The sequence below is a fragment of the Moschus berezovskii genome, chromosome 14, assembly GCF_049115385.1.
Source record: "Moschus berezovskii isolate FMDL1 chromosome 14, NW_MosBer_1.0, whole genome shotgun sequence".
Classification (NCBI taxonomy): domain Eukaryota; kingdom Metazoa; phylum Chordata; class Mammalia; order Artiodactyla; family Moschidae; genus Moschus; species Moschus berezovskii.
In genome coordinates, this window is record NC_142473.1 from 80441275 (window position 1) to 80453519 (window position 12245).

Here is a 12245-nt window from a genome sequence, read left to right on the forward strand (position 1 = left end):
ACCATTTAAAAAAATATCTACAAGTACAGAAAAAGATCAGGCAGATAAAATAATTCACTTAAAAAACATAAATGCCTTTCTGTGCTAAATATTATTTTATGCTAAATATTACGCTAAATACTATACTTGGAATAAAGAGGTAAGTAAGCTCCCTGACTTCTTGAAACAGTCTAGTGAGGACAACAGGTATTAAAAAATAATAACACTATATGTGTAATTACAAATTTTGATAAACTATTGCGGCAAAAATTGCTAATTATCCCCAGTATTTATTTCCCTCTTCTTGCTCAGTACCAGAGTCCCTGAATTTTATCTGCCCATGGCCATCTGGAATAGACTATACTTCCCAGCTTTCCCTGCTTCTAGCGGGGGCCATGTCACCAAGTTCTGACCAATGGGATCTAACTGGAAGTGAGACATGAAACTTCCAGTAAACATCCTTAAAAATAAAGGGCTTGTTTTCCCCCTTTCTGCCAGATGGAGCAGCTATTTTGGACTATGATGTGGAAGCTTCACGTTAAGAATGGCAGAGCAACAGAACAGGAGGAGCTTGGGTTCCCTGGCACTGTGGGACCACTATCACCAGCCTTACTACCCCCGCAGAGCTTTCACATGAGACAGACAAAATTCTACCTTGCTTACACCATTTTCATTTTGGGTTTTCAATCATTCGCAGCTGAACCCTAATCCTAAGTGGCACAGCTATGAAGGAAAAATGAAGGTTTTGATGAGAGATTGTAACAGAAACTGTTGGTTTTGACAGGAAGAAGGGGTTTCAGAGATCGGTCCTCTGAGGAGGTAACTTTTAAGCTGCAGCCTATCTGATGCCCGGCCAGGAGAGCACCAGGTGAAGGGAGGTGAGGTGGCGAAGCCCTCAAGCCAAGCAGTTTCAGAGACGAAAACCTCAACTGCAACAGGAAGAAGAAATAAACTCTGGGCTGTGAGACTGGGTCTACTGTAACAGTGAACGAATGAGCGTGAAAGCAGAGCGCTACAGCAGCTAAGGGCACTGGCTCCAATAGTAGGATCTGTACTACGACCAGTAAAAGACCACAAATGCTTGTCAAAAATGAAAGGGCAGGGGTGCAGAATGAAAACGAATCCTGTTAAAGAAGTCAATAGCTGCTTCCACACTTCAGTATTTCCAGTGTTTAAAACAGCTGGATTCTCTGATTAGAGTGGTTCATATACCGTAAGGAGAATGTCGTTAGATTTTTAAAGGCTAAGGAGATCCAACCAGTCCATTCTACAGGAGATCAATGCTGGGTGTTCATTGGAAGGACTGACGCTAAAGCTGAAACTCTAATACTTTGGCCACCTCATGCGACGAGTTGACTCACTGGAAAAGTCCCTGATGCTGGGAAGGATTGGGGGCGGGAGGAGAAGGGGACGACAGAGAATGAGATGGCTGGATGGCATCACCGACTCTGTGGACATGAGTTTGAGTGAACTCCGGGAGTTGGTGATGGACAGGGAGGCCTGGCGTGCTGTGATTCATGGGGTAGCGGAGAGTCGGACACGACTGAGCGACTGAAACTGAACTGAACTACCCTTGGAAAATATAAGACTTTGGTGTTAAAAAAAAATTTTTAATAATATCTTCTTGTGTATTTCTGATCTTAAAAAAGAAACATTTATTGTGGAGAATGCAGCAAATATACATAAGACTATAAAGAAAAAATAAACTACCTGTAAATGACCACTTCCCAACAACATTTTATACTGACACTGCTTTTTATACACACTTACATGCCTATATACATGTATACACACAATACATACAAATGGGATTGTTAGCTCCCATGAAGGTGCATGTGTTTTCACTTATTTATCATAAGTGCATCCCTGTATCATTAAAATGTTTCTGAAACCATGATTTTAACTATATTACATACAATTTATTTAGCCAATCAAGTCTGAGCTAAAACTGACTTTAAACTGTCAACTACAAATTAAAGTCCTGTGGGTCAAGAAGAGGACTCCAAAAACGGCCATGGGGAGCTTCTATTCAGAAATCTCAAATCACAATTTGAGAGCACTGGTACCATCTAACCAAGAATTCACTGAAATTCACTGAATTTTAGCCATGAAGAGTGCTTAATAAAGACTATATTTTCCCAAATGGAGTGCATTATTTTGTAATTGATCTTGAGAAAGAAATAAAATAAATACCAAAGACTGAGGTAGCAATAACAAATAAGAACTAATAAGTGCCTACTGTATGAATTAGTGACTATCTGCAATGTTTTATTTTTTTAATAAAGCAAAATAAGAGAACATATGCATTTATTACTTCTATAATTAAATTTTCAATGGGTTTAAAAAAATGAATATGGAAAAATGCATATAGAAGAAGAATGGAAACAAACATGACAAAGGGTTAATAACTATTAATTTTGGAACATGACATTCTTTGAACTTTTGTTTTTAAATTTCACAACCAATACATTAACATTAAATTAAAATATTAAGTCATGTGAGTGAGGTAATTCAGATTTCAGTTATTAAAGTGGAAGGAATATCAGTAAGTTTTACCAGAGGCTAAGTGGATCTTTTGAGAAGGAAAAACAAAAAGCTGAGTACATAGCATCAGGATTTTGCTCTAAAATAAAACTATTTTAAACAAAATATCATAAGTCTGAAGAAGGACTAGCTTTGAACTTCATAGCTGTGCTTCCTTCAAGTACTATCCTACCTAAAAAATGATAGTTTCTGTTCTATCAAAAATGCTGTTCCAATAGTTAAGCAAATATTTTAGAAACGGCAAGACTGCATTTTAATTTCTTACATTGGTTTTCTTTACTTTGTAAACCCAAGGTTTTCCTGATGCTATACCCATTTTTTAACTTCTAGTTTCTAATACCAAAACTTAGTTCAGAAGACAGAGTGTACCACTGGATGCAACATCTCACTAAACACAAATCGTTGCAATGTTCTACTAAGTGAGGTCTCTAGCAGAAAAAAAATTTTAAAGTTACAGAAATAAACCAAATCTTTACATCAGTTCTCATAATGATTTCAAATAAATGTAAATTTTTTACAGTCATCCCATCTTCCCCAAATGCAGCCTGAGGTTGTCGTAACTTTGTGACAGCACCCCTATCCCCTACTCCACTGATCAGTTCTCACCTTCCTTCCCTGATAGAAAACGTGAGGTTTTCAGCAAAAATGACTCATTCATTGGCATCTTGTCAAAAAAAAAAAACCCTGAAACTTTAAGAAGGCTCAGCACTAAAAGAATTCTAAAACTAGAACATTCACTAACACACATCATTTTGACTTCAGAGAACTGAATCACTTTCAGAGTCAAATAAATCTAATGAACTCTGTTTATATTTTTCCTTACAAATTGTTCTCCACCATGCTACATACTCAAAATTTTAGTTTGGCAATTCCCTAATCTAAAATACCTGTTGTCTCTGAAGAAGACAAGACAGAGGAATGTAGAAGCATTAAAGAGGTGGGGGAAGCAATTGTTCACGCAGCGTGGAGAAAGATTCTATTCTGAAACATTAATGACTCACATTTATTCCACACAGTTCTCAAAATGTATTTCTCCCATTAGTTAAATGAAAACACAATACAATACATAATATAAATGCAATCAGAAATCTCCAGGAATAAATTACTCTCATTGCTATTATTTCACTAAATAAAAGTTTAAAAAATATAACACAAACATCTATTATTGAGAACTATATAACTAAAAATCTTCAATAAGCATGAACTATCAATTGCAAGTCACCTTATCGTTTTGGTTCACACATTCACCTACTCCAAAACCGCGCCTTTTAACCAGAGGGAGAATGGTGGGGAAGGAACAAGAAAACAAATGCTCTGTCAGATTACCACAGACGTTTACTTATAGCTCTATCAATTGTCACACTCCACCTGGTGGCAGGAGCTGCATGAATTGGTGAAGTGGAGGTCATTATACAAGAAATTCCAAAGAACACTTTCCAGATGTACTTGCAGAAGAAAGCAAGATGTTCTTTTTTTTTTTGTCCTACACAGAATATATCTAACAAGGCTCACCAAAGTTTTTTTCACATAATAGTAGGTCAATATCTAATAAAGACTAACATAAAGGAATGACAATAATCAGAATGGAAGACCTACATTTATAGCAATCTACTTAAACCATTCTCTCCACGGTAAGTTAAATGTCATCTCAAGCCTTTAATACAGGTAACAAGGCACATCCAGCAACTTGAAGATTCTCTGTCACACACTCTCACTAACCTTCCTTGCCCCCATCTTCTACAGGTAAACTATGGAGTTTAATTAACACAGTCAACAGCAGCCTGCCACACGGCTGTTAGATATTTGCCACTAACACACACTCATGGGATACTCTAGAGACTGATTTCAACTGAAAATAAAAATAGATAAACAGAGCTCAAGAAAAATTAAAACTGAGTCTGGCTGCCCACACTTATTTTCACACATGAGGAAAAATAGCAGTTCTCCTGGAAGCCTCGAGCAGACATATCTTTAGAACACAATGTTAAAAATATGCCCCCCGCCCCTTTCCCCTACCTGTTTCTCACTCAAAGCTGTGATTTTGGCTTGGAGTTCATGAAGCTGTTTCTTTAAATCAGCATTCTGATTGGAAAGAAAAAATATCTGTGAGGAAGATATTTCATTTGTTAACAGGATAGTAGCAAGAAGACTTTATGCATACTGTATTACAAATGATGAAGCAACCTTAAAGCATCTGGCCAATCGTATCTGTCACGCATTAAACTGCATTCACGTTACCACCACCTAGTGCACAGATCCCAAATGCAGGCTCCTGGCACAAGGACAGGGGCAAATTCCTGTGCAATTATTTCAAACTAAAAGACATTTTATATTGTAGCATTTTGTAGTGTAATAGTACTCCTTTCTACTCAAATAGCTATTCTTCATAAATAACGGCTGACAGAAACCTAAAGTTCCACTCATCAGACAAAAGCAAAAAAATGGAATTTATAAGGATGAACAAACTGGATGCTTAATAGCATTATCAATAAAAAGAGGTTTTTCTCTGCTTGCCCTCTCCCTTATTTAGTAGCATACATTTGTTATTTTAGCCTAGATTTGAAAAGCTGTCAGTGCTGCAACTGCCTTAACACTACATCATTCAAATTAACATACTGACTACCAGGGCAACTTCTCAGTTCTAAAATGTTAGGAATCAAAAAAGAATACTATTTTAAATGAGATACACTGAGCATGCTTGCCTTTTACTCACGTGGGAGAAAAATCCAAAATTAAAGTTTTCAAAAGCTTAATGTAACAAGATAGCCTACTTACTAGCAGACTGAATACCACCCCAATGAGAGATTACTTTTCCTTTCTCGTTTCTCACTCAATTCTTTCAATTCACTCTGCCTCATCTTCTGACAGAGTCGCAGCATACATCCTCCCTTCATGTTTACTCCATGAGGTCTTTTTTGTGACAGTGTGTAATATAAGGCCTCTCTAATGAGATCACTCACAAGACTGTCCAGCAACTTACTGCCTCCTCAGATTCTCTACATTAAGATTGCTGTTATATAACTGCCAGCTATGTCAGAAATGCTACAGTTTTCCAATAATATTTCAGCTGCTGATAATATAGGTTACCATATTAAATATAAAAGAATCTGTTCATTGATCCACTGCTACTTGGTTCCCTAAACCTAATTTAAACTATAGTATATTTTAAAAAATTAAAATGGAGAAACTTCTCAAAGAAGTTGGGCTGTCAAACAGGAGTTAAGTGGCTATCAATGTCAGCTCAGAATCAATGGATTGTGTTAAAAATACAATAGTTAAGCTACTAGGGGCTACATTTGTAGAAATGAATACTACGTCCCACTTCCAAAAATCAATCTGCCTCAGCACCATTCTTTAATCCAAGAATCTATTTTACTTAACTTTACAATGAGGCATGTATGGTGTATTTAACAAGCTAAAAAAATTAAAAATGTGTGAGGGTCTAGGTGTTCTGTGAACAGATTATGAGTAAACAAATGCAAGGGAGGAATCCTGAGAATGTCTGATACTTTGACCCCATACTTATGTCCCACTATCTAACTGCTGCAAAAGAGACACTGCCTGAACAATAAATACATCAACAGTAATTAAAGACAAGGTAAGTTTTTAGGAAGATTTCTCTTCAGGGATAGAGAATAAAATACCTGAGCCAAAAATTCCTATGAGACATTAAAGAAAAGGTAATACTTGATGAATTACTGTATTAATATAAGGTTCTTTAAAACCTTCCTTAAGGGCTCTTTCAAAAAGAATTTTATAATGCTTTTTAAAAATTATTCTAAAATTCTACTCTAAACAGTGAGATTAAGCATTTAAATGTTCTATACTATAAACTATAAGAAAGTAAAAAATAGTTCTGGGCTATGTTCAATAATTTTGAGAAAGCCTCACAGACTCTGATTTCAAGTAAGCAGGCTTGTGGAAACGAAATTTAAGCTAAGTATTTAATATACGTATTAACTCTAAACTTTTTCCCAAAATACTCAAAGCAATTAACGTAAAAGCAAAATATCAGTAACAAAGATGAAATAATAGCTATATTATAACAGAATGACTGGATTTTTGTTAATTCTTAAAACATGAAGACAAATGTGTTAAAAAAAAAACTGCTATAGAGATTAAATAGTTTTTAAAATCTAAGTAACATCTATATTTTAGTATTTTACAGTAACTTTATCTTATTTTAAAAATTAAATGAACAAAAATAGTATTTTACCTGTGGATCCTGCTTCATTTGAGCAACCAGTTTCTGATAATAAAAGAGAAAAAGAACTATCAGTCTTACATATTACCTCACTATCACTAAGCAGGCTTGGCCCCCAAAATCTAAAGTTTTAAGTCCATACACACACACACACACACACACACAAAACAAGCAATACCATAATCAGAACAGACCAAAAGCTTCTGTGATACATGTAAAAGATTATATGAAACACTCTCTTAATAATTAAAAAAAGAACAAAACCAAAATATTGCTTTATATTTGAAATAAAGAGCTTCCTGCTTTTAAACAAATCTGGAGATGGGATGGGGGAAAGGAGCTTTTAAAAGACAATTTAAACTAACAGCTCGCTTCAAAAGTCAAATGTCCCTTGAAAATGTTGTCATTTTGTCTAGTCTCAAATAAGGCCTGGGAAGAAGCTGCTCTCACACAAAAACAGACCTGTTTGTATACAGCAAACAGACTCGGCAAGTCAGTTGGTTTGATTCACAGAAGGAGCCTAGTGTCAGATGTGACTCTGCCACTGTCCTCTCTGTCGGGGAGGGGATGTACCCAATGGAGCAATGATCCAAGTATTTGATAGCAAGGAAGTGAAGAACAGGAATGCAAAATTCGACCTACCTGGGGTTCCTGGGTGAAGAGAGTTCTACCAGAATACTGAATGGAAAGACCTTAACTAAGGAAAACATAAGTCCAAAAAAATGAAAAAGGAAAATGGATGTCGATTGACCTACCCAACTTCTAAAAGCATCACTGCCCAAAGCTAACAATAACCATGGAGAGAAGAAATTGAAGCACAAAGGAATATCAGAAGACTGATTCCTGAAGGTATCTGGGAATAAGCTGTTCTCCAAGCGATTTTTTCATATAACTGAAAAAATCTATGCCTCTCTTTGGGTGACAAGACACTTTTAAAGTTTTTAAGTCATAAAATAAAAACTTTCTAAAATATATACTTATCCACCTTATTAAGTAAAAAGAAAAAACTAGCATTTAATGATATTTAATGATAGAAGCATGATTACATCAATACACTATTCTGCAAACAATACAAAAAGGTCCTTAAATAAAGACCTCAAATTGCTATGTTCTAAAGAGTTCTTTTAGTTTTTTCATCTACTCCTTAAGGTCAAGCAGGCAGCTACCAAACATTGCTACTACAACCCACAGGCAAATCTGGCTTACCACCTGTTCCTATAAATAAAGTTTTACTGGGACACAGATTCCCCCTTTCACTTATATACTGTCTATGACTGCTTTGTCCATACAGCATCAGAGAAAAGCGGTTGTGACAGAGACCATAAACAATTTCCAGAGTGTAAAATACTTTACCACCTGGCCCTTTGCAGAAAGTTTGCTAATCTCTGCTTTATTCTATTCTCAGTTACATGTAAATACTCCAGAAGTTTAAATATAACTTGCATCAAATCCACATAGAAATATTCGAAAAGACAATTTCTCAAAGAAAGATGAGATGCCCATCAAAGGCTGTTACTCTTTAAACATTCATTCAACATCAATCATGTGCATGTTGCTACTTTTTAAATCATTTCCCTGTTCAACAAGAACAAAAGTATACTTCTACCACAGCAATACTAGGTAATTTCATTAACACACCTTCTATCCAGTAAGCTCATTTTCAGCCCCAGTTTCAATCCCTAAGTGGAAGTAATGAAGGGGTGGCTTCTGCCCCAAAATTTAGTCAAATGTACAATCTGGCTTTAGCCTCGGCCTAATAGCCAGTGCCTACTTTGACATCATTTCTGGCATCCCTGAATTTCTCATGATCATGTAGGTTACCATGTACCCATCAGAATAACAGCATCAAATTGACATCAAGGCATGTCATTTGTATTTCCTGTTGATACTTATTTTTTAGGGGGGCTGTATGTCACAGCATGTGGGATCTTAGTACCCAGAGCAGGGATCCAACCCATGTCCCCTGCATTGGAAGGCAGAATCTTAACCACTGAACTGCCAGGAAAGTCCCTACTGTAAGTACTTAAATTTTTTTCTAATAGGAAAGGATTCTAAATATAACTAGAATGAATATTTTACACTCTGTATAGGTTAAAATACTATCAACCAATGTTGATAAACATAAATAAATGTTTATTGGCTGGATGGCATCACCGATTCTATGGACATGAGTTTGAGTGAACTCCGGGAGTTGATGATGGACAGGGAGGCCTGGCGTGCTGTGATTCATGGGGTCGCAGAGAGTCGGACACAACTGAGCGACTGAACTGAACTGAACCACATAAAGTGCTGTATTAACAGTTAAGGAAGAATATAAAAGCTATTAATTTTATGCTGCTGCTGCTGCTACTGCTGCTGCTAAGTCACTTCAGTCGTGTCCGACTCTGTGCGACCCCATAGACGGAAGCCCACCAGGCTCCCCTGTCCCTGGGCTAAAAATAGTTAAATACACAGGAAAATAATTAATGTGAATATTAAGTGATAATTTCAGGAGACTATTCCTTTTGAGTCAATAAATGTAATTTTAAAATTTAAATTATATTTTAAAACAATAAACATCCAGCTTTTTCATAATTAAAATTTTTTTATAAAATTGGTATGCTTGAATTAAAAATATGAAACTAAATAATATTTAAGAACTGTATTTAAATTTTGTGATTCAGTTCAATTATATCATGAACCTTGCAAAAAAAGTCTTATTTGGACTTGTTCATATCTTGTGAGAATGAACCAAAAGCTGAATGTTAACTATGCCATCCCAAAATTTCTTGAGGAATATGTCCAAAAATCACATGTGAGTAACTTTGGTATACGTGATAGTCAGTTGAAACATGTCTTATTTTTTTAAATATGCAAGTAAACACAGGGAATTATATTCAGTATTTTGTGATTAACCATAATGGAAGAGAATATGAAAAATAATGTATATATGTATAACTGAATCATCTTGCTATACAGTAGTAATTAACATAATACTGTAAACCAACTATACTTCAATAAATTTTGAAAAAAATAAATAAATAAAATATGCAAGTTAAAGTCACATGAACAAAGTCCCTCAGATTAACCAAAAAAACAGGGGAAAAGGGTTTGCTTTTTTTTAAACACATTCAGCATATTGAAAAAATATTTTTGGTTCTTTTGCCTAGAAGAGAAGTCAGGGTTTTTAAAATTCTCAAAAATATTATCAATGAGTTTGTTGAGCAGTGTTAGAAGGCAAATAACATGATTCTTGGACAACTGACTGAAAAAATGATTAAAAATTGTACTGAAAATGAGAGACAACCAGGCTGTTTACTAACTTAGCCATTACTTAATAACATGATGTGGGAGAAGCCATGAATGAAACATACCTGGTGAACCTGAATCTCCACTTTAAGAGCCTCCTGTAGAGTCTGCAACTCCATCCTCTATCTTCTCCACTTTTTCTATGTCTGCTAATTCTACAGTTTCTTCAGCCTTTGTTTAAAATAACAAACTCCTCTTCTTACTGCAGCTGTAGAGATCATAAAATGTTTGGGATCGTTATGTTAGTTATAAAGGAAACACACATGTTAAATAAAATAAATTACATTAGGCAAAAAAATAGCCAACTAAACACAGGGCAAAAACTTTCCTCAAACAGATTTCTTTCCAAAATGAGTAGATTTGTACTGAATTGGTACCAAAACTTTCTGAGTTTTATTCTCTGAGCATTCCTCTACAAAACACTTCAAATAAGTAAGACATAAATAAAAGTGTTTAATCTGGTCATGAAAACATCCAAGCACTTACTACGTGCTCAGCACCACGTAAGATACTACTTTCTGAGGACACAGAGCTGAACAAGACCACTTCTGTCCTAGATGGGTCGGGAGACAAGAAGAGGAGAGGACAGCCACCCAGGATGCACTGTCCTTGGAAGGAGACACACAGCAGCATGGTCATACATTTTTAGCTATCACACAGAGTGAACTAGAGCGCTCAGGATCTCTCGGAAGTTAAAGGAGGCCAGAGTACTCTCACTTGGACGGACTTCCACAGAATTCAAAAAAATAAACTCAAAATAGGGGAAACTCTGGTATAAAGGTTTACATTTAACAAATTAATACTTAACCACATTACAAAAGAACTCTGCTTTCCATAAAGTTATGACAGAGATGTTAAAAAATAAATCTATCATACACAACAGATGAGGTGGGTCTGTAACAACAGAACACTCTCCACCTTTACAACACCACCTTCTTTTCCAGCCTGCTGGTGCATCGCTTTGGCTACACAAGTAAGACAACATCAAGTCTAGATTTGTGAATGTGAACCTTCTGCTCTGCGCATCACTACTGCAACTTAAATTAACTCCATAACTAATTTTTCTTTTCTTTTTTCTTGAATGTGGCCTTAGAAATTTCAGGTACTCTCCTCAAAGTAAAAGTTTAATTGAATAAATGTATATATAAAACTTGTAGTTAAAAAAGTTTTTCAGCATTTTACAAACTGAGGAAGGGGACAATCAAGAAGTTAGAATAACTACTACTCCTTGTGTTAATTCCATGAGACTCATATCTTTAAACCTTCTGAAAACTATTTATCTATGGATAAAATTCATAGTTAACTTGAAAGAGTTAGTCGCTCAGTCACGTCGACTCTTGAACTCTATGGACTATAGCCCACCAGGCTCCTCTGTCCACGGGATTCTCCAGGCAAGAAAACTGGAGTGGACAGCCATGCCCTTCTTCAGGGGATCATCTCAACCCAGGGATCAAACCTGGGTCTCCTGCATTGTTGGCAAATTCTTTACAACCTGAGCCACCAGGGAAGCCCCACAGTCAACCTAAGTTTTCTTAAAACTTCTTTAAAACCTGATTTAACAGAGTTATAATGAAATCATTAACTTCAGGCTATATTCGTGTGAGTATTAGTCTTCATTTTATTTGTTTAATCTTACTAGGCTTAAAACATCACTGGTAATCTCTCCCCTAGGGCTTACATACTATGTTATGTAATATCAAAATACTCTAAGCTTTTTTTAAGAAAACAATACATTTCCAAAGTGTAAAATTCCTTACATTTGTGGAGGCTAGGAAACGATATTACTGTACAATGATATTGCCCACCAAAACTTTTCATAAAGGTAGTATGTTTAGGGAAGATAATTTAGAAAAGGTGATATTGATGAACAAACCCAGGTTTTCCAGATATTTATTAAATCTTTAAAAACTGTTGGAACTACATAAGTATCAAAATCACTAAGTTATTGGTTTTAGACCAAGGTTTTGCTGTCATTTAGGTTTACATACTAAAGCAAATGTTAAAACTATGCACTCGCTATAATTTTAAATGTTAAAATAATCTCCCTATTCAAATTCCTGACTTATGTATTAGAGTCTTCCTGAAAACAGTACTTAGTTTTAAGCCTATCAGAAAGCATGTCCAAAAATGATTCCCTATCATTTTCGTTAAATTAAAATCACCTTGAAGGGTATTTTCAACGACAGAAAAGCCACACTTTATTTTACTAGTAGTTACATATAACATCATA

At 35.5% G+C, this 12245-nt stretch overlaps 1 protein-coding gene across 12 annotated transcripts in view; it reads right to left on the reverse strand.

Moving 5' to 3' along the window:
• Nucleotides 1-12245, reverse strand: part of PHF21A (PHD finger protein 21A) — a 187746-nt gene that overhangs the window by 138939 nt on the left and 36562 nt on the right. For all 12 annotated transcript variants that reach the window (XM_055423934.2, XM_055423927.2, XM_055423936.2 and 9 more), the window contains 3 exons: nt 10081-10223; nt 6740-6772; nt 4540-4605 (listed from right to left, as the gene is read on the reverse strand). In XM_055423934.2, the coding sequence (XP_055279909.1) occupies nt 4540-4605; nt 6740-6772; nt 10081-10134 (153 nt within the window). In that variant the 5' untranslated portion in view covers nt 10135-10223. The remainder of the gene's footprint in view (nt 1-4539; nt 4606-6739; nt 6773-10080; nt 10224-12245) is intronic.